Genomic DNA, 23,724 nt, shown 5'->3' on the forward strand with positions numbered 1-23,724 from the left:
GCTAACAAGTCAGCCTGCCAGTTTTATGAATGCTGACAATAGACACAAGATTCCTGGGTCAGAAACAAAAGGACTTTACTTCTCATCACAAAAGCAGGACCTGAGGGTCACGTTTATTTGCCTTAGTTTCCCATGACCCACAAGGTTCACGGGGTCCATGATGGCTGTTTGCCAGTGCAATGGGTTGCTTTACAGGAGAGGGTCACTGAGCTTGGGGAATCTTTGCTTTAGAGTAAGTGGAAACAAGCCTGCTTTGGGGGCAGAAACGTTGCCTCGTCTCTCAAAGTTGCTCACTGCACACAACCCTGAGAAATGACCTAGGAAGGAGGCTCTGTGCTTGCGTTCTTGGCATACCCAGCAAGAACACCTAGGGACCCTCAGGGCCCATGGTGGTTGCCTGTCCTAACAGTGACACAGATTAAACATACACAGGTTTGCTGGCCACAAGTTTTTGCCCCTTTGCAATATTTCTTAACATTTCTTTGTTCTTAACGGTATTCTTAACTACTGATATTTCTACGCAAGAACAGCCTAGTCAGAGTGCAGTAGCGTATTGAGTATGCAATGGTATTTTCTGCTACTGTTATTAGAGTTTATAGTTTCTTGGATCTGCTAATGATCTCACTAAAGACATGGTTGGGGGACTGAAAAAGGTAGAACTGATTCTTTGGTTTGAAGGAAGGCAGTATATGAACTAATATATCCTATATAATTAAAAGTAGCTCTCTTGTCACCTTGCTGAGTATTTACTGGCTCAAGGCTCTCTTTCAGCTTCCATTTCAGGATGAAATTGCTTCTTAGCATGTAAATGCTGATTGTGGCAGTTTTTTTCTGGTCTCCACATAGACTTCACTGATTTTTACAACTTGTGGTCAGCTCCTAATCTTTAGTGTAGAAAGGCTGGCTGGGCCCTGAGAGATGTAAATGCACATATTTTTGTATAAAATTGTGTATATTTGTGTATAAAATTAAGAAAATGGCATTTTTCCCCTTTGTATTACTTTGGCAGCTACAGTTAGTCTTAGATCTTTTATTTTCAAAACATTTCCCTCATAGCTTCCAAATTTTTAGCTTTTGCTAGAAAAAAAGTACTTGAGAAGAAATATGTAATGTTAGAGGTTTTTAAAAAATATACACAAAATATTGCATGGTAATGTATTATTAACATGTAATACTAAATTAAGTAAATATTTTTCCAGTAATCAAGCTAATGTGGAACTGACTGAAGATAAACATGAGGATGAATCAAAACATGAAGAACTGGCAGGTAATTTCATTGGTTCTAAAATTTACAGTATTTGAAAAGATAATATAGCTTTTAATAAAGACATTGATAAGAGAAAAATAAAAGGAAAATCATATTATCTTGGAAAGAGCTTGAACAGGTAGAGTGAGTTGCACACGGCACAGTTGGAGCTACTAAGAAATTGTTGTAAGCGCAGGACTGCTTCGTTTGTTGGGAGTGGGTAGTGGACCCATTTGGAAGACAGAAAAAGGACTTTTGTGCTAGGACCAGAAGAATGTCTGCAGTCAGGACAAATACCTCCAAAGCATGGTGAGGGAGGTGTGTCTTTTTCCATCTTTTGACTTTTAATGTGTCTGTGTTTCTATATTTTAAATGGCTTTCTTTTGGTAGCATATAGCTGAATTTTGCTTTTATATCCAATCTGACAATCTCAGACTTTTAATTGAAATGTTTCTACGCTTTGCAAAAATATATTTATTGGTATGGTTATTTACTGTTTTGCCATTTGTTTTTTTATCTTCCCATCTTTCTTTGGTTATTGCTTTTGTGCTACATTTTATTGGATTGAGTATTTATACCATTCCATCTTAACCCTTCTTTTGGCTTGTTAGTTGTACTTCTTTGCTGTATTTTTTTCTTAGTTGCCCTGTGATATACAATATGCATCTTTATCTTATTAGAGTCCACTTTCAGATAACATTATACCACATTACATGAATCTTAACAGTAAACTCCCCCCAACCTTTTTGCTATTTTTAGTTTATCTTCTACATATCTTAAAAACCCCACAATGCAGCAGTATTATTATTATTATCATTATTATTATTGCTTTTAACAATCTGTTATCATTTTAAAAAATTTTTAAGGAAGGTAAAAAAATTTATACATATGTAAAAATTTATATTTATCCATGTATTTACTGTTCCCAATGACTTGTGTTTCTCTGCATAGATTTGAGTTTCTTTTTTTTAACTTTTTATTTTGAAATGAATTTTAAAAGTTAATTTTAAAATTAAGATATAATCGACATATATAACATTATATTAATTTCAGGTGTAACGTAATGATTCAATATCTATACATTGTGAAATGAGCACCATAATAAGTCTAGTTAACATCTGTCACCTTACACATAATTACAAAAAAATTATTTTTTCTTGTGATGAGAACTTTTAAGACCTCTTCTTTTAGCAACTTTCAAATAGTTGCTATCTAGTATTGTTTTTGTTCATCATGAAAAACCTCCTTAACTTTTCTTGCAGTGCAGGTCTACTAGGAATAATTTCTCTGACGTTTTGTTTATCTGAAAGTATATTTTGCCTTTGTTTTTGAAGAACACTTTTGTTTGATATAAAATTATAGGTAGTTTTTACTTCTTTGAGCTCTTTAATGATTTCATTCTATTGTCCTCTGACATTATTTCTCATGAGCAGTCAGTGGTAATTCCTGTTATTGTGATTTTGTATACATATTGTCTTCTTTTCCCTCTGTTTTCAAATTTTTCTCTTTAGGCCAGTTTTGTGGCAATTTGATGAGGATGATCTTGGTGTGCTTTTCTTGTATTTATCCTGTTTGGAGCTGGTTCAGCATCAATTGATTTGTGAATTTTTAGTTCCCATCAAAATCAAACAATGTTTTTGCCATTAATTATTCAAATATCATTTCTGCCACCCCTTGCTTTCTTATCCTAATTACAAGTATGTTAGAAAGTTAAATTTTGTCCCACAGGTCACTAAGACTATTTCATTTTTTAAACCTTTTCTCCTCTCTGCTTCAGTTTTGATTGCAGGGTCTTCAAGTTCACTGATTTTTTTTCTTCTTTAATGTTTTGTTAATTCATTGAATGATTCTTTTTTCCTTTTACTCTAGAAGTTTCTTTTAGATTTGTTTTTTCATCTCTTTAGTATGTTTCCAAGTCCCCAACCTTGAGCATATTCTGCTGACCCCAGTATTTGTTCATTTCTGGGTCTCTTTCTGTTGGCTGCTTCTTCTCCTAGCTGTGGTCACCTTTTCCTCCTTGTAATTCTAATAATTTTTAAACTGAGTGTTGAATATATTATAGATTTTTTACATTGTTGAGTGTCTGGATCTTGTTTTCTTCTTTTAAGGAGTACTGAGCTTTGTTCTGGCAGATAGCTTGATCCTTTCAAGCCTTTTCTTCTGCTTTGTTAGGAGACATCAATAGGAGCCTTACTTAGTCTAGCAGAGTTTGACCCTGCTACTCACGCACAGCCCTCCTGAGATTTCTACTGAATGCCCCTGCTGAACAATGAGGATTTTTCCTCATAACCAGCTTTTTTAAGCTTGTTAGAGCTTCAGAATCTCCTTACCCTGTGTGAACTCTGGGAATTGTCTGTCTAGCCTGCAGCTTCCCAGTTATTCTCTGCTCTAGCTGCACATACATGACTCAGTATTCAGGAAAGACTCCAGGAAAGATTCAGAAATCTACTCCATGTAGATTTCTAGTGCTCTATTTCTACCTCAGTACCTTCTCTCTTTATCACTGCCCTGCAGCTTCTAATCACCTTGTCTTTTCTGTACTCTTATCTCTGTATGGTTAACACAGTGAGACCGTCCTGATCTCCCCCTCCCTGCTCAGCGCTCCAGGATGTACATACCTTCTAGTGAACGTAGGGCTCAGCTCACTTGTTATCTTTCTTAGGAATCATATTTTTGTGCTGTCGATTGTCCAGTGTCTGAAAACTATTGTTTCATATATTTTGTCCATTTTACTCATTATTTACAAAGTCCTTGATATCCAAGATGGTAGAGGAGAAGGTCCTCTAGATTCCATCATACTTAAATTAAAATTTGCAGCCAAATTTTCCAACAGAGAATGAAAAATGTCTCTAAAATGTCTCTTTTAGATCTTTTACATTGAGAATTGTTTACCTATTTTCTATTTATGCAAATAATATTTTCAAAGTTACAAGGGTATGGAATATAATAGTAGAAACCTATAACATGTGTAACATCTTCCTGTCAAAAGGTCAGAATGATAAAAATTAATATTCTCATTGTTTTCCAAACAGTGTGAAAGAGCTGGATATTATTGTCTCTGATATTTTTCATATGAGAACCACCGTTTCAATTGGGTTTTATTCTTTCATTTTTATATAAACTTAATTTCCCTTGGTGTTTCTTTCAGAAATCTCTGATACGCTGTTTTCCTTCCTGTTATTTCTCGTCCTGTCTGTCTCATTTCTCTCTGTGACTACCAGTGGCATTTCCTTCTTGCTTCAAACCTAGTTTAATCATGACAAATTCCTGCGGAGGAGGTTGGTCTTTTATATGTTGGACAATAGTATTTGCCTACAGACTATTCAGTTAGTAAATGCAACTAACAAAATGTAGTTTTGAAAAATGCACATTAGATTAGCACTTTTCTTAATTAGAAATAATACTTGGCTTTATTAACTTTCAATTCAGAATAAGTGCAACACAAGCTATAATACTAACAGATAATTACTACTGCTAAACATAATGGCTAACACTAATATATAGTACATATTATATAACACTTTAACTCTTAATCTCCTCAGCAGCCCTCTGAAATAAATACTATTATCATCCCTACATTACAGATGGGAAAAATGAGGCAAAGAGGGTTTGTGACCTGCTTTTGGTCCTACAGTTGAAAACAGTAGAACCAGGAATTGGATCCAAGTCTTCTGGCTCCTGGTCATGCTCTAAGCACTATGCCACACTATCCGAACTGTTTCTTATACTGCTTCTTTGCAGTGACACAAACGCTGCATCCCCCTCCATTGATTTCAGATAGTTCCCAAATCCCAAGTAGTTGTCTGAGTTCATTGTCATACCCTCCCTTATCTCCTCTCTCCTTGTTTATCATCTTTACTTAAGAAAGACTAATCACTGAGGTACTTAAAATTCAGTGATTCCCACTAGAATATTAGGATCTTAATCATCTGATATTGGTCCTAGAATCTAGAATTTGTCTAATACAAGGTAATTTCTCAGTAACTGTTTTGTGAATTGAATTATGTCTACTGATATTTAGAAAATCCCAGGCAGTGTTCTTTCTCATATAGAAGAGAAGGAAAGGTGTGCTTCTCATCCTCAGAATGTAGATATTGATGTAGTTAACCAGCTCACCTAGATTATCTACTTAAGTCACAATACCCGTGCTGTTCCACGATTGTATTCCTTATGAACTAACATGGAGATGTTTCTGTAAGTAGATCTCACTGAAAGCATCTTTGTTTAACTTAATTATTTTCAGACTTCCATTGTTAATCACATTCAAGTTGTCCCCTCTCTTCTAAGAGAAGACTGAAGGATGGCCATTCCAGAAGCAGACTCTCTTGTACCTTGTGCAGTCTTTCTCCCATCAGGCCATCCTGTCTCTGAATGTGATCTGACTTTTGAAATACAAATAAGATTATGAATGATCGGTTCCACTCTGAAAAGACCATTCCTGTTCTATAGCCCACAAATCTCAGTCAGTCCTTTGATTTAAGGGCTGTAAACAATGAATTAAAAATTGATGAAGAGATCCTGGCCAGATAGTCCCTGACCACCTTTGCCATAAGTAGCCTGATGGCATCATATTAACATGGACACACCTTTCCCTTCTGCTACAAAGCCATTGAGATATGGCCCAGGATTAAGAAACAGTGGAGGTTATAAGGCTAGTATTTACCTGAGGGAGGAGTCAGAGATAGACCTTTCATAAGTACTGCTTAAGGGTTACAGAAGAGATACCTATAAAGACAAAAAAAATCAACATAAAAAAAATAAGCAAAATCCAACCTTTTGTTTAAGAGTGTCAAGATTTCACAAAAGTGCTCCCTTTTATAAGTAAGCAATTTTGAGATTTTTGTCTTTAAAAAATCAAGTAATTGAAGTTTGTTTTAAAGATATAAAATTTCTTGAACAGCTCTAGAAATTTTCAGTTGGTTAATTATACAAAATGTTAAAAATGTAAAACTGATAACTGTTTGAAAGTACAAAAATAAAACCCAAGTCTTACGAATTGAATTCTCTTTAAATCTTTGCCCAAAAAAGTATGTTCTTCAAGGTATATTTATGTTGACACTTAAATAAATTATTCTTATGTAGACTTCTTTTGGAAATCAGTAATATTTTCATGGAATTTGACTTTTTTGACAGTATGATCCTTGTATTTTTAAAACTATTTTCTTCAGAAAATTATAGTGATGATTTTGAAGATGAGGAGGATGTTGATGCACCTTTGACTCCTAAAGAAGAGACTAATTCCAAAGAAAACTCCAAATCAGAAAAAATAAATGTACCTAAACAGGTATGTATCAATTATATGTTTGACAGTTTGGAAACTTCTTTCATCACCTTAGCTGACTGTTGCTGTATAAAGAGCTCAAAATACAGAGTTCTTTATAGTCTAGCTCATTGTTGTAAAGTTATAGGTCTCTTAATACTCAGACGTTTTCTTAACTTAGGTGTCAATTTAAATCTTAATGAAATACATGGCAGTTGATGATTTTCTGAAAGATTTCTTTTGGCAAGTTTCCTTAAGCTTTAGAAATTGAAAACTTCATTAAAATCTCAAATCTAATTTTTAAACAGGTATATTAAGCTATGCTTTTCTTTGGTAGGTCTTGTCCTTGTGAAGTGCAATACATAGCTACCTCAGTATTTATACTAATAGTGACATTACTGTCTGAAACTTACTGGGCTAAGATTGTAAACTAAATTATTCCATTCACATTAAGTGTTGTTGTACTCTAATTCTCTTGTTTCTCAGTTCTTACCAAGAATTGGCTACCAAGACTGGCTAAGGGTACTACTCCATATTGCCTGCCAGACAGAACTTATCCTTGAAGCTACCTAATAGTAACCAGTAGGACAATTACTATTTGTTATATTGGTTTTGATCTGGATACAGTCTCTTTTGCAACTGTGTGTTAGAACTAGATGTTTTGAACATATATGAAACCATAGACTCTAAATAAAAGGAGGGATCACTTTCTGGGTATTAAGAAATACTCTTATTTTTTAGTTTACCTAGTACTTTGTCCTTGGTATCATTATGTCACTCAGTTTGTGGGAGAAAAGGATATGACCTTAGAAATACATGAAGGTTAATGCAATCTGATAATTATGCTTAGAAAGTTAATGGGGTTCATACTTGGAATATGGCAATTACAATACTTTGTGTTACAGTAATTTCTACTGGAAAAATAAATAGGTCAGTAGAGGGCACAATAGTTTGGTATATTAAGAAAGTACAGCCTGTATAAAAATGTGTCCACCTAAATGTGGAATCCTAGTAGAGAGCCATCTGAGTAAGGGTCAAAATAGGAAGGAATGAAAGCTCTGCTCTTATGGGTGGATCCTATACACTGCCTATCCATGTGGAGAATATAGGTGACACAATTAGAAAACTTACTCTAAGGGAACCTATAATTTTGACAAATTTCAACTATCTTGCCATTTGATGGCCTGCCTTTTTTGAAGATTTTGTCTCAAAATGTAGATGAAATGATGAGTGCAACTTATATTTGATCATTAATTTTGATCAATAGGGAAAATGGTGATATTATAATAGCAGGAATCTTACGTGAACTAGCCATGTTATCTTTGAGTTCGAAAAATAGGAGAATTTCTGAGCAAGGTAGATGAACAGGTGGCATTGAGATACTTTAAACAAGGCTTATAAAGGCCTGAATTAATTGCTGGTGATCACCAAGGTTCTGAAGAGTCTTCTAGAAGTTCTCTCACAGCTACATTCTCTAGTCTTATAGAATTGTTGGTGAATGAGTGTGATGAAAGAAATCTAGAAAGCACGTTTCTTGATCTTTTCATAATGGAGTAAAGCACTGGCTTTCAAATTTTGTTATTCTTTTGCATTGCAGTCATTTTGTGTAACTTCAGTTTCAGATCATGTAACTATTTTCTTTTTTTAATTTAGGAAGAAGAAAAAACTGGCATGCTGGCTAATGGTAAATATTATGTATATTCATAAATTTTCATTGGCAAAAAATTGGTCTGTTCAGAATTATATCTAAATAATTCTGAATAAATTACTATTTTTGTTTCTAAATATTTTCTGATGAATTAAACTTTACGGATTTTCTCAATAATACGTTCCTTATGCCTACCTTAAATTCTTCCTGTTGTATTTAAGGATACTTATTTTTTAAAAGCCCAGCATGACTTTATGGATAAATTATACCAAACATTCAAAGATGTATTGATATCAGTCCTTGTTAAACTCTTCCAAAAAATACAGGAAGAGGGAATTTTTCCAGACTCATTCTGTAAGGCCAGCATCACCTTGATACCAAAACCAGACAAATATTCCTCAGGAAAACTACAAAAAAGCAATTCTATTTACAGTGACATCAAAAAGAATATAATACTTAGGTATAAATTTTATTAACCAGGTAAATTATGCTTAAAACTATAAAACATTGAGGAAAGAAGTTGAAGAACATACAGATAAGTGGAAAGATATTCTGCGCTCATGGATTGGAAGAATTAATACTGTTAAAACGTTCATACTACCCAAAGTGACCTACAGATTCAGTGAAATCCCTATCAAATTCCAATGATATTTTTCACAGAAATAGAAAAAACAATCCTAAAATTTGTATGGAACCACAAAAGACCCCACATAGCCAAAGCAAACTTGAGAAAGAGCAAAGCATGGAGGCATCACACTCCTTGATTTAAGAATATATTGCAAAGCTATAGTAACCAAAGCCGTATGGTACTGGCATAAAAACAGACATATAAAAACAAAAACAATGAAACAGAATAGCCCAGAAATAAATCCATGCATCTGTGTCACCTGATCTTCAACAAGGGTGCCAAGAATTTACAATGAGGAAAGATAGTCTCTTCAATACATTGTGTTCAGAAAACTAGGCATCCACGTACAGAAGAATGAAATTGGATCCTTATCTCACACCACATACAAAAATCAACTCAAAATGGATCAAAGACTTAAATATAAGACCAGAAACTGCAAAACTATGAGAAGAAAACAGGAAAAAACCTTCTTGATGTTGCACTAGGCAGTAATTTTTTGGATATGACCCCAAAAGCACAGACAACAAAAGCAAAAATAGATAAATGGTATTACATTAAACCAAAAAAAGCTTCTGCATAGCAAGGGAACAACAGAGTGAAAAGGCAACCTATAAAGTGGGACAGAATATTTGTAAACCATGAATCTGGTAAAGGGTTAATATCCAAAATATGCAAAAAACTCATGCAACTCAGTAACAACAACAACAAAAAATTAAAAGTGAGCAGAGGACCCAGATAGACATTTCTCAAAAGAAGGTATATAAATGGGCAAACAGGTGTATGAAAAGATACTGAAGTTCGCTAATCATCGGGGAAATGCAGATCAAAACCACAATGAGATATCACCTCACACCTGTTAGAATGACTGTTATCAGAAAGAGGAAAAAATATGTTTTGGCGAGGATGTGGAGAAAAGGGAACTCTAGTGCACTGTTGGTAGGGATGTAAATTGGCACAGCCTTTATGGAAAACAGTATAGAAGTTCCTGAAAAAAATTAAAAGTGGACTACCTTATTATTCAGAATCTCACTTCTGGATATATATCTGGAAGAGATACCTGTACTCCCATGTTTATTGCAGCATTATTCACAGTAGCCAAGGTATGGATACAACCTAAATGTCCATCAACAGACAAATGAATAAAGAAGATGTAGTATATATAATGTTACACATGTATGTAATATGTATGTGTATTTACATGCATAATATTTCGCTTTAAAAAAAGGAGATACTGCCATTTGCAACAACATGGATGAATGTGGAGGACATTTACATTAAGTGAAATAAGCCACGTGAAGAGCGACATACTGCATATTCTCACATACGTGGAATCTAAAAATGTCAATCTCCTAGAAACAGAGTAGAATGTTGGTTACCAGAGGCTGGGGTTGGGGGATATAGGGAGATGTTGGTTAAGGGGTACAAAGTTTCAGTTATGTGAGATAAATAATGCACAACAATGTGCGAGGTCTAATGCACAACAATGTGACTATAGTTAATGTTGTATACTACTTGAAACTTGCTGAGAGGGGAGATCTCAGGTGTTCTCACCACATACACAAAAAAGGATAAATGGATATGTTAATTATCTTGATTTTGGTGATTATTTCACAATGTATATGTTTATCAAATCAGCGAGTCATAGATCTCAAATATATACAATTTTTAATTGGCAATTATACATCAATAAAATTGGAGGAAAAAATTTTTTTTGTTATTTTTTGCAGGCCTTTTGCTTTTTACATATAAATATAAATTAAACTTGTATATAAGCATAGATATGTGTTGATGTAAGCCTACTTTGTTGTATGTAAGAATAAAATCATGCTTGTTTTAGATCTATGATTATGTATTCTTTATATGTAAAAATTTATCTTTGTTTTTATACAGATTGCATATGATTTAAATATTTTGTTAATGGAACCATACAAGCTTCTCTATATTCCTAATATTTTTTTCTTTTATGTTATTCCAGTAGTGCTGCTTGATTCATTAGACTCTGTTGCAGAGGTTAACCTTGATGACCAGGAGACAGCAACAACTAAGCCTGAAGCACTGCCAGATATGACTGATAATGAAATGACAGGAACAGGTAAAAGGGACAAAGTAGCTGTTCTCTAAATATGTAATATTCTATGACTAATTGACTTCATTTCTAGGGAAATGTATGTGATATATAATAATATATGTCATAGTTATAGCAATAAAATTTTACATTTTTTATTGAAGTATAGTTGATTTACAATGTTGTGTTGTATCACTGCTATATTCACTGAATACAGCAGTGATTCAATTATGTGTGTGTGTGCGTGTGTATGTGTATATATACACATACACACGTATGTGTATGTATAACTTTTTCAGATTCGTTTCCATTATAGGTTATTACAAGATACTGAATATAGTTCCCTGTGCTATACAGAAGGTCCTTGTTGTTTGTCTGTTTTACATACAGTAGTGTGTATCTGTTAATCCCAAACTCCTAATTTATCCCTCTCCCCCCTTTCCCATTTGGTAACCAAAAGTTTGTTTTCTATGTCTGTGAGTCTGTTTCTGTTTTGTTAATAAGTTCATTTGTATCAGTTTTTTAGATTCTGCATATAAGTGGTATCATATGGTATTTGTCTTCTCTTTGTGACTTAATTCACTTAGTATGATAATCTCTAATTTCATCTATGCTGCTGCAAATGATGTTATTTTATTCTTTTTTGTGGCTGAGTAGTATTCCATTGTGTGTGTGTGTGTGTGTGTGTGTATACATCTTCTTTACCCATTCATCTGTTGATGGGCAGTTGCTTCCATGTTTTGACTATTGTAAGTAGTGTTGCTATGAACATTGGGGTGCATGTGTCTTTTTGAGTTAGAGTTTTCATCTTTTCCAGATATATGCCCAGGAATGGGATTGCTGGATCATATGGTAACTCTATTTTTAGTTTTTTAAGCAACCTCTCTGCTGTTCTCCATAGTGGCTGGACCAGCTTACATTTCCACCAACAGTGTAGGAGGGTTCCCTTTTCTCCACACCCTCTCCAGCACTTATTTGTAGGCTTTTTGATGATGGCCTCATTTTAGTTTTGACTTGCCTTTCTCTAATAATTAGTGATATTGTGCATCTTTTCATGTGCCTTTTGGCCATCTGTATGGCTTCTTTGGAGAAATGTCTGTTTAGGTCTTCTGCCCATTTTTGATTGTGTTGTTTGTTTTTTTTGATATTGAGCTGTATGAGCTGTTGGTATATTTTGGAAATTAAGCCCTTGTCAGTTGCATGATTTGCAGATATTTTCTCCCATTCCGTGGGTTGCTTTTAGTTTTGTTTATGGTTTCCTTTGTGTACAAAAGCTTATAAGTTTCATTTGGTCCCATTTGCTTATTTTTGCTTTTATTTCTTTTGCCTTGAGAGCCTGACCTAAGAAAACATTGCTATGATTTATATCAGAGAATGTTTTGCATATGTTCTCTTCTAGGAGTTTTAAGGTGTCATGTCTTATAAGTCTTTAAGCCATTTTGAGTTTATTTTTGTGGATGGTGTGAGGGTGTGTTCTAACTTCATTGATTTACATGAGGCTGTCCAGCTTTCCCAATACCACTTGCTGAAGAAACTGTTTTTTTCTCCATTGTATATTCTTGCCTCCTTTATTGAAGATTAATTGAACATAGGTGTGTGGATTTATTTCTGGGCTCTGTTCTGTTCCACTGATCCATATGTCTGTTTTTATGCCAATACCATGTTGTTTTGATTACTGTAGTTTTGTAGTATTGTCTGAAGTCTGGAAGGTATGCCTTCAGTTTTGTTTTTTTCCATCAGATTTGCTTTGGCAACTCTGAGCCTGTTGTGTTTCCATATAAATTTTAGGATTATTTGTTCTAGTTCTGTGAAAATGTCGCGGGTAATTTGATAGGGATCACATTAAATGTGTAAATTGCTTTCAGTTACTAGTATGGCCATTTTAACAATATTATTTCTTCCAGTCCAAGAACATGAGATAGCTTTCCATTTCTTTGAATCATCTTTAATTTCCTTCATCAGTGTTTTATAGTTCTCAGCATATAAGTCTTTCACCTCCTTGGTAAGATTTATTCCTAGGTATTTTTTTAATACATTTTTAAAACAGATTGTTTTTTCATTTTCTCTTTCTGATATTTCATTGTTAGTGTAAAGAAATGCAACAGATTTCTGTGTACTAATCTTGTATCCTGCTACCTTGCTGAATGCATTTATTAATTCTAATAGTTTTGGTGTGGAGTCTTTAGGGTTTTCTATATAGAGTATCATGTCATCTGCCTGTAATGACAGTTTTACCTCTTTCCTTCCAATTTGGATCCCTTTTGTTTCTTTTTCTTGTCTGATTGATGTGGCTAGGACTTCCAAAACTATGTTGAATAGAAGAGGTGAGAGTGAGCATCCTTATCTTGTTCAGATTTCAGTGGGAAGGCTTTCAGCTTTTCACTGTTGAGTATTATGTTGGCTGTGGGTTTGTCATAAATAGCTTTTATTATGTTGAGATATGTTGCCTCTGAACCCACTTTGGTGAGAGTTTTTATCCTGAATGGATGTTGAGTTTTATCAAATGCTTTTTCTGCAGCAGTTGAGATGATCATATCATTTGTCTTTTCTTTTGTTGATGTGGTGTATCACATTGCTTGATTTGCATATGTTGAACCATCCTTGTGACCCTGGGGTGAATCCAACTTGATCATGGTGTCTGATCCTTTTTATGTATTGTTGGATTCGGTTTGCTAATATTTTGTTGAGGATTTTTGCATCTATATTCATCAAAGATACTGGCCTCTAATTTTCTTTTTTGGTAGTGTCTTTGTCTGGTTTTGGAATCAGTGACGGTGGCATCATAGAATAACTATGGGAGTGTTTCCTCCTCTTCAGTCTTTTAGAAGATCTTGAGAAGGATCAGTATAAGTTCTTTTTTGTATGTTTGGTAGAATTCCATAGTGAAGGCATCCAGTCCTGGACTTTTGTTTGCAGGGAGTTTTTTTTTGTTTTGTTTTGTTTTGTTTTGTTTTGCAGTATGCGGGCCTCTCACCGTTGTGGCCTCTCCCGTTGCGGAGCACAGGCTCCGGACGCGCAGGCTCAGCAGCCATGGCTCACAGGCCCAGCCGCTCCGCGGCATGTGGGATCTTCCTGGACCGGGGCACAAACCCGTGTCCCCTGCATCAGCAGGTGGACTCTCAACCACTGCACCACCAGGGAACCCCAGGAGTTTTTTTAATTACAAATTTTATTTCAGTTCTATTGATTGGTCTGATCAAATTATCTATTTGTTCTTGATTCAGTGTTAGTGGACTGTATCAAAAATAAAATTTTCAATCTCATATTTTCTACTATATTTAACAACTTAAATAATCTGAACTTGCTAATTGTGACACATAATGCTAATAGGCTGAGTAAAGTGTGTTTTAAGATATATACTTGTTGATGAATGAATGCTGTTGTTACAAAGTATAGTACTGTAGATGAATATTGACTCATTTTCTGCCCCCCGCCCCAGAGTATTCCATTAAATTTGCCATGGGTCAGAGAACTGAGACTTTGGTCTTGTGCTTTTCCATAGTTCTCTCTGTGTAGGCAAAAGCTAGATCACATCCTAAAATTCTGAAATGTCTAGGACCATCTAGACTTGACTAAAGGTTATAAAGACCTTGAAGATTGTGCCTTTTCAAACTTTTTAAAGCAGTGGAACTCTTACCTCCAAATGGTATCTTATGTAGTACCTCTATATAGATAAAAAACGTATTTTATCAGTATAAATATAAATGTTTACATATGTGACATTTACTTATAAAGTTAGTGAGAGTAGTAATGGTCTTTTGAAATTCTTAAAATTAAAAGTTCTAGATATTTGTTACATTCTTATATCATCACACTTCAATATGTTTGTATATTTTGTTTTTGTTGTATAATATGAACATTTTCTTGGTTTACCAGATAAACAAGTGCAAATGGGAACTTTTCAACTTGCTTTTTTGCAAGTCTCAGTTGACCAGTATGGTCAACTAAACCAACCCAGACACTTGGAAAAAAAAAAAAATAGAAATGATAAATCACTAGCCAACTCTGAACATCTGCTTGCATTTTATTTTTATTTTATTTCTTATTTTTGTTCTACTTTTCTATGGAAGTATAATATACTTGTAGAATAATTCACCTATCATCATAGCTTGATGAATTTTCAAATACTGAACACATCCATGTAACCAGCAACCAGATGAGAAAACCAAACATGATCAAAACCACAAAGTCCACTCAGATCTTTTATTTCTAGTCAGTGCCGTTCCAAGAATCACCACTATCTTGTTTCATCCACTTCCATTTTAAAACATAAAAAAAATTACAACAGAATTTTTCCATCAAGACATGTTGCTCATTTACTTGTTACTACCCAAGTGAATATTCCGCCATGCTGAAAGCATGTGCTGAGCACATGTTCCTCATTCTTACTGCTGTTTTTATTCAAGTACTTGTCACATATGTGCTGTGATGGTCAATCCACTTGCACTTCTTTCAGTAAGCAGTTATGGATTCTTTTAAAAGACCAGTGTAGAGCTACAGCTTTTCTAATCAGTGATGCATAGTAGAGGGTTCTTTTATGTACAGGATGACCAGAGAAGCTTTATTCTAAGATACACATGAAAACAAAGCCAGAGGCAAGAATTATCACTCTCATGCTCTTCAAAATATTACAGTTACATAAATGGCACATTTGAGTGTGCAGATTAATTTTTATTACAGTTTTTGTGTTTTAAAATGAAATTTCGGTCAAACGTCTGTGGAACCCATGATTTTCTCTGAAAACTGTTTTGTAAAACTCAGTATGAAAACCACTGCTGTAGATGATAAGAAAAACTCAGAAATAAAAAATGTATTGCTGGAAGCAAAAATTCTATTAAGATGATCCAGGCCAGTTATATAAAGCTAAATTTTCTTGGTCTTATTTCTTAAATGTTCTTGACTCTGAAATAATTTGGTAAGTCAATTACTAGAAGAGTGTAAGTATAATCTTATTGTCTTGTGGCCTTGGATTCATATTCCCAGCCTTGCCAGTTACCAGCTGCATGACACTGGACAATTAATGCCTCTAAGCCTGTTTCCTCTTCTTTAAAATGAGCTCTTGTGATGATCAACTGAGTTAATATATAGTGCCTAGTATATTGTTAAGATTCAACAAGCAGTGGCAACTGTGTGCTTCTCATCATTATTATTTATATCAATACTCTGTTAAGAATACAAATTATAATAAAGAACCTGAAGGCATAGAGTATAAATACCTTTTGGCTGTGAGGTATTGAATTTACCTAGTATTTCAAAAAATACACTTGAAAATTTTCAAATCAGCACCTGAACTTGGTTTAAAAACTGAAAAGATCAGTGGCTTGTTTTTTGTTTACCAGGTGTCTTCCAGGATTAAGCAGGCTCCGTTTAGATAATATGTTGTCAAAGATTATCTCTTTTTTGATAATACTATTCATGAAACTTGTGCTTTATTGTCTTAAAATGGTTGGTAACTGTAAAATGAGGGCCAGATCTAGCCTTTTGCTTGTTGTCATTTGTCTCAAGGGCAGGTACCATTTTGTGCTGTGGCTGCATGACCAGAGCAGTCACAGGAGGACAGTGTTGCTCCACAACGGGACCCTTGCCTCTGCCCAGTAGGATTTGACCCTTCTCAACCTCCTAAAGTGGAAAAAAACAGGACGTTTTTGACTTGTGGTGATATATAAAATACATGCAGAGAAGTCAGCCCTTTTCTCTATAAAATCCATGAAAAAAGTTAACATATATGACCCTGGAATTATTTTTAACATCAGTTGGGTTAATGACTCAGATTAGGAGAAAAGTACCTTTCCCTTGCTCTGTTTTCTGAGCAGCCCATAATACCACTCGATCTTCCATTTCTAATTTCTGACTTTTAGGTCATTGCTTTTCTGCATGTTTGCTCAGCTGTTGCTTTAAGCCAGAGCCTCTTCTTTCTGACACCTCACACGTGTTAAATTAGGTATGAGCATTCACTGCCGCTGTGCTATTTGCCACTGGGATCATTTCTTTTTTTTTTTTTTTTGTGGTACGTGGGCCTCTCACTGCCGTGGCCTCTTCCGTTGCGGAGCACAGGCTCCGGACGCGCAGGCTCAGCGGCCATGGCTCACGGGCCCAGCCACTCTGTGGCATGTGGGATCTTCCCGGACCGGGGCACAAACCTGTGTCCCCTGCATCGGCAGGCGGACTCTCAACCACTGTGCCACCAGGGAAGCCCGGATCATTTCTTTTATACATACTCTGAAGATACTTAACCATCCTGGTATTTCTGTAGAGGAGACAAAACACCTTGTGCCTTTTCCCTTTCTTCATAAAAATTCATTCTCTCCCTCAGTCATGCTACTCTGAATCTGACAGGTGGTTTAGGGCAGCGGTCCCCAACCTTTTTGGCACCAGGGACCAGTTTCATGGAAGGTAGCTTTTCCATAGATGTGGGGGGGGGAGTATGGTTTCGGGATGATTCAAACACATTACATTTGTTGTGCACTTTATTTCTATTATTATTACATTATAGTATATAATGAAATAATTATACAACTCACCATAATGCAGAATCAGTGGGAGCCCTGACCTTGTTTTCCTGCAACTAGATGGTCCCATCTGGGGGCGATGGGAGACAGTGACACCCTAAGTGTGTTGCTTACGTCCAGCCTACTCCGTAATCTCATTTTGGTTGCTGTCCGGTAGTGGACAGCTAATGTCGCCTCTGATCTGACAGGAGGCGGAGCTCAGGCGGTAATGCCAGCGATGGGGAGCGGCTGTAAATACAGATGAAACTTCACTTGCCCGCCTGCCACTCACCTCCTGCTGTGAGGCCCGGTTCCTAACAGGCCATGCACGGCATGGCCCGGGGGTTGGGGGCCATTAGGCTTAGCTTAGCAGGCAAGGTCTTTTTCCTCAAGTCCTGCTGAATATCCCTGCTGCTAAAACTGTTAGTGATTCTGATCTCACGGTATCCTCCACTTTTTTGTTTTTAATGTATTTAATAAAATCTGTTCCTTTATTGGGCATGCTCCAAATAGCAGTGGTGACCTGAAGCAGTAGATAGAAAGATATCCCATTGTGAGGCATTCTTACACAATCATGTGTGGCACTTGGCTCCCTCTTATGTTTAGAGTTGAAAATAGTTCCTCAGAATTTTATACTATGCAACTTACACATTATATAGAGGAAGAGGAGGCTGTATATGCTCTTGTAAATATTTTTAGGCATTAATTGATTAGTTCATAGGTATCAAGAGAAAAGGAGACTGGTCACTGTATTTCTCTCTTTTTGTTTTTTCCACTCTTCTGTAGTACTTTTTTCTTTTCTCTAATTTTGAAAATTCCACTGTTAGTAGTGAAGAGTACAAAATTAGTAAGAAAATACTCATAAAAGTCTTCGATCATTGTTGTCATTAGATTCTTTGAATTATTTCCTCTAGAGTTTATTAATCAGTTGGTGGGAAGAGGAAGAGGTTAATAGGGAAGGAAGAGTGAACAGTGACATCACGTCTCCTATTTTGGATGACTGGGTGACTGATCATACCATAGCCAAAATAGCAGGTACTAGTAGCAGAACAGATTTTGTTGGGGAATATAATTAATTCACTCGAGGATGTATTAGATATGATTTGCTTATAGAACAGGCTCCTTGTCTGTTAGGAAGTTTAGTATTCAGAAAAGAGATAAAGACAGAAGACATAGATTTGGGAGTCACGTGCACATGGGCAGTTATTAAGTGAAGGGTCTTGATGAAGTTATCCACTCCACTACCACACACCTCCCCCAGAAAAAAAGAGAGGTTTTAAAAAGAAATGGAGGAACCCTGAGATGAGCCATTTACCATACAAGACGGAAAAGCAGCCATCAGAGCAGTGGGAAGAACAAGAAGGCGCTATGCAGAGGAAATAGTCCACAGGAAAATGGCAGGGTCACACATCTCACAGGGTGAAGAAAATTTTTTAAAGTTGAAGAAAATTAAAGGCTGGGTTTGGCTACTAGGATATCACTTTCTATTATAGCAGCTTTAGCAAGCTGTTGGAACATATTGGTTTGCAAAGTTAGAGGATTGAATTTCAGTTGAAGAAATGCAGAGTACAAGACACTTGGTGGCCCCATGAGGCAGAGAGAGAGAGAGGAGAGACAGAATCCTTGAAAAATTGTGTCAATTTGAGAAATTTAGGAATAGTTTTATCCAATGCAGAGAGGTCAATTAAGGGTAATAGGAAGAGACAATAACTAGTAGAGTCAGATTTTACAGTTAGCGCGTCAGGACACATCTCAGCCCGCTACAAGAGTTCCTGAGCCTGCTGTGATTCATGCTGGTAGGCTGTGGCCATGCATGACCCAGGTTTGTATTTCACTCTATTTTGATCATGTCAGTATTGTCCTATACGCTTGTTCACCATTCCTAATAGATTAAGGGACAATGTTAGTGTTCCATATTTCTTAGTTATTTGTGTGAATATACTAGAGATTACATTTAATTCAACAGGTGTTTCTTATGGACAGAGCAATAGTGACATTGAAGCTCTACATCAGGCTTATTGTCATATTGCACATTCTTTGGGAGATGCAGATGAACAAAGACCTGAGCGTAATGCAGTGGAAAATACCAAGAACTCAGCAAAAGATCATCCTCAAGAAAATGAAGAGTCCTCTAAAAACATCTCTACTACAGAATCTGGTAAAAGCTTCTTTGTATGAGACCCTCTCTGGACAGTTTCCAGTGTGGTATAATTTAAATGCAATTTGCTCTAGTGATTGTTTCTCAGTATCTGAATTTAAAGGGTTTGTTTAAATCTGGGAATCACTGGTTTAGCTATAAAGTTAGAGCTGAACATAGGATGAAATTTCAGTTCCTCCTCTAATATGCCTTGACCGAATTAAGAAATCAGTTGTGTACTTTCACATTTTTTACACTTTTCCATGAACATATACTAAAGTTATTTTTTAAATAGAGAACAGTATTTTGGGATCAACTAAATATATAATTAATGTGTGTATGTGTTTGTGGATACACCCATACACATATATTTGATGTGTGTACATATATATAGAAAGAGAGGGATAAAATATGTAAATATATATTTCAAATATAAATATCAAAGAAGATTTTCTTGGTACAAACGAGCTTATAGGGGGAAGCTGGGATTATTGTATGTGCTGTTCTGTTAACTACGTCAATCAGAGAAAATGTGATTTTGGTGGTGTTAGACACTAAGTTAAGCAATTTACATAAGATTTTTGGTTGCTGTTTTAACTCTTCTCCCCTCTCAGATCCGCCCACAGTAGAGGAGCTGATGAAGCCCATCAGAATAGATTCCTTTGGGGTCAGTGATTTCGATTTACAACCTCTCAGGTATGACTTTTTTGGAATGGATTGAACAGGTTGTTTGTTTGTTTATTGTTTTGTCACTGGGAACTTTTAGAATCATTTGTTCTACAAAACCATTCCTAATGAATGATTAACGTGTAGCTGGTATGTGTCTGCCTGTGAGTCACTCCTGTTCTTTTTTTTCACGTTAGTCTTACTCAATTAGTATATCAAAATTCTTCTCATGGTAAAATTAAAAAATAAATGCTACTAAAAAGTTGCTGCCATTAGGTAGGTAGTCTTAAAGCTTTCCACTGAAAAATAAAATCCCTTCAGCTCTAAATAGCTCAGGGACAGTTGATTTGAATGCTGAGAGGGAACATGAATTTTATTCTGTGCGGAGTCATCCATTCACTTCTTTATAAGCCAGTTAGTTTTACACTTCGTCACAGACCACCTGTTGTCTTACAGGGTGAGTTCTTGGATCACAAGAAAAATGGGCTTCATGAAAATGCTCCAGCTCTGGTACATTTTAATGACAGCTTGTGGGACATGGCTGTCATTCACCAACACAGAGAAGCGTATCACAGTAGCCTCGTCGTAAGGCTGCACTTTGCATTCGTGAGGCACTTAGAGTGTCACACCCGTTATCTCCTGAGATCCTCAGAATAAGTAGGTCAGGCATCTTTATCGATGAAACTGAGGTAAACCAACTTAGTGGTGGAGCTCTCACAGGAACCAGTGATGACGACGACGATGATGATGATAACAGCTAGCATTTTAATCACATGCTCACTGTGGGCCAGGTACTCTGCAGGGTTCTTTACATATTAGATTTTTTTAAGGCAATTATTTTATTTTATTTTTTAAATTAATTAATTAATTTTTGCTGTGTTTGGTCTTCGTTGCTGTGCGAGGGCTTTCTCTAGTTGTGGCAAGCGGGGGCCACTCACTATCGCGGCCTCTCTCGTTGCGGAGCACAGGCTCCAGACGCGCAGGCTCGGTAATTGTGGCTCACAGGCCTAGTTGCTCCACGGCATGTGGGATCCTCCCAGACCAGGGCTCGAAACCGTGCCCCCTGCATTAGCAGGCAGATTCTCAACCACTGTGTCACCAGGGAAGCCCCTAGATTTTATTTAATCTTAAAGCAACTCCATGAGGTCTCTTCCATTATTATCCCCATTTCATAGATAAGAAACTGAGCTTAAAGAGGTTAAGTAAATTGTTCAAGATCATATGGCAATAACCCAGGAATGCACTTGGATTGTCAGGTCTTTGATCTCCATGAAATATTTCTGTGAAAAGCCTGTCATCCATGCATTTATTCATTTGTTCATTTGTGTTATCAACAGACAAGTTTTTGAGCCTCCCTTGAACCCCATCCTCATCCTGTAAATCCACTTGCAGTGATTTCTTGGCCTTGTTCCTCCCTTTGTGCTAATTGAGAGAAAGTGATGCAGCGTAGCTTACACTAAACCCCATCGACTTGAATGCTAAGTCTAGTATTCTTCCACTGGTCTGCAGTGCTGGTTAATATTTTTAAAGCGCAGTTATGCTTACTTACCATTGCTGTTTGGGGCTGTGCTGGTGCTGCTGAAGAGATTTTTCACACATCCTGTGTCTTTGTTGGCATAGGTAGCACCATTTTAGTAATGTGAGTTCTAAATATGGATTTTCACATTGTGTTTAAAAGCTGAGAGCCAAGTGTACTTACATTAAAGGCATAACAATAATTATAGAAATGTCAGTAGTATAAACTTTAGTACACATATCAAAAAACTTTTTAGTAAATTAGGATAAGTAATTCTAGCTGCTATAACAAAAAAATCCTTGAAATTTTAGTAGTTTAACATCATCAGAAATGTATTTCTTGCTCACATCATAATTCCATGTGTCTCAGTGGAGTTGAGGCTCCACTGCTCCACATGGTCATTTAGGGACCCAGGCTGCTTCTGTCATCAACACACAGTTTCAAGGTTCTCATGGCCTCATCTAAACAGTCGCTAAGGAGAGAAAAAAAATGGTTTAGCATAATTCCTTTTAACTGCCTCAACACAGAAATGTTACATCACTTCAGTCCACATTCTATCGGTAAGAACCAGCACATCTAGCTAACAGAGTCCAAGAGGGCTGGGAAATATGGTTTGCTTGTGTGCCCAGAAAAAAAAGTTAAATTCGTTTGGTAGGCATCTAGCCAGTCTCCACAAGAATCTCCTCTTTTAATAGCCAAATATCCATTCTACTCTTATGAATACAAAGACCTACTCAGCCCCTCCCCAAAGCGAACAGCTCAAGTCCCATTCAGGACTCTGTCCATCTGAAAGGCCAGGATTTCCAGGTGAAGCACAGTTCTCTTTATCAGGTTTGAATATAGCTCCTCATTGTCTACTAATCAATGAATTAAAGAGACAAGTTACATACTTCATTACCCTCACCCTTCTCATTCAGAAAGGAAAAGTATGAAGAAAATACAGCCATCAGTAATGCAACTTTGAAATCCAGTGAAAGACCTTGTAAAGACCCCCTACCTTGAAGATGGGAATTTTCCTTAATTAGGCCATTATTCTGCTCTTAAGGAGAAACTACCATATATATATATATATATATATATATATATATATATATGGGGGGGGTTGTGTATGTGTATGTATATATATATATATGGTTCCGTATAGCTCCTTGTTCCAGTGCTTGAAGGATTTGTCTTGTATTTCATCACCGTTGGCTTCAACTGAAGGGGCTTTCAGGGGGGAAGGCTGTGCCCATCTTGGAGGATGCACTGGTTTCTCCGTCCACTTTCTGCCTACAGGTGGTTTTAAGGCTCCCAAACAAGTCTCTAGTCTTTTTTTTTTTTTTTTAATAGTAGGGTTGTGGTTTCTTTGTAATTAGTACTTCAGAAAGTTTATTAGGCTTCTGATCTATTTGGTTCCAGTCAGTCCCATGTGCCAGTAACTACGCTTAACACTCTTTGCTACACAAAGGTTTTAAACCTGCTTTATGTCTTTGCTTCCTTGTTCTTTTGTTTTTTCTCTCTCAATTTAATTGCAGCTGTCTGGATATTATTAGGAACAATAACCTTATGTTTGAAGATGACACTTACAATGTGATATTTGCCAAGGGACTGAGTCACTCTTTTCAACCAAGAAGTCCGATGATGTCTTGCTTTTTCATAGCATTTTTCAGTGCTGAATCTTATTGTTTGAGTTCAGACACAGAGAGTGAACCTAAGAGGCCCTGAGCTTCTAGACTCTGTTTCCTGTGTTTTCTTCTTAGAAAAACAGACCATTCTATCTTGAGCTCATCTTTTTCTCATAATATCTTGTCAAAAGTAGCCAGTAGTAGCTAGCACCTAAAAACTGCCTGTTCTCTCCTACCATTTCCTGAGTACCCCAGACTCGGTAGCCATGTGGTCTGCCTTATAAACTGTTATAGGTGACAGTTTAGCAAATGTTTTGTCACTATAAAACATGGGTTGTCACCTCTCCAGCCTCTACTATCAGTTTCCTTGCCACCCAACACCCAACCACTAAGCCACTGACTCATACTTTAGGTTCTTGTTGCCATGGCACTCACATTCTAAAGGCCAGAACTAGTGAATGGC

The 23,724-nt window shown here is 36.2% G+C and overlaps 1 protein-coding gene across 3 annotated transcripts in view; it reads left to right on the plus strand.

Annotated features, from left to right (window-relative positions):
• CEP162 (centrosomal protein 162) overlaps positions 1-23,724 on the plus strand; it is a 91,974-nt gene that overhangs the window by 15,782 nt on the left and 52,468 nt on the right. For 2 of the 3 annotated variants that reach the window (XM_082633335.1, XM_082633336.1), the window contains exons 6-11: positions 1,200-1,267; positions 6,415-6,530; positions 8,160-8,190; positions 10,758-10,874; positions 19,302-19,493; positions 20,087-20,168. In XM_082633335.1, coding sequence (XP_082489461.1) covers positions 1,200-1,267; positions 6,415-6,530; positions 8,160-8,190; positions 10,758-10,874; positions 19,302-19,493; positions 20,087-20,168 — 606 coding nt within the window. The remainder of the gene's footprint in view (positions 1-1,199; positions 1,268-6,414; positions 6,531-8,159; positions 8,191-10,757; positions 10,875-19,301; positions 19,494-20,086; positions 20,169-23,724) is intronic. The other variant, XM_082633337.1, reaches the window with a different exon arrangement.

Source organism: Mesoplodon mirus (assembly GCF_964341445.2).
Source record: "Mesoplodon mirus genome assembly, chromosome: 10".
Classification (NCBI taxonomy): domain Eukaryota; kingdom Metazoa; phylum Chordata; class Mammalia; order Artiodactyla; family Ziphiidae; genus Mesoplodon; species Mesoplodon mirus.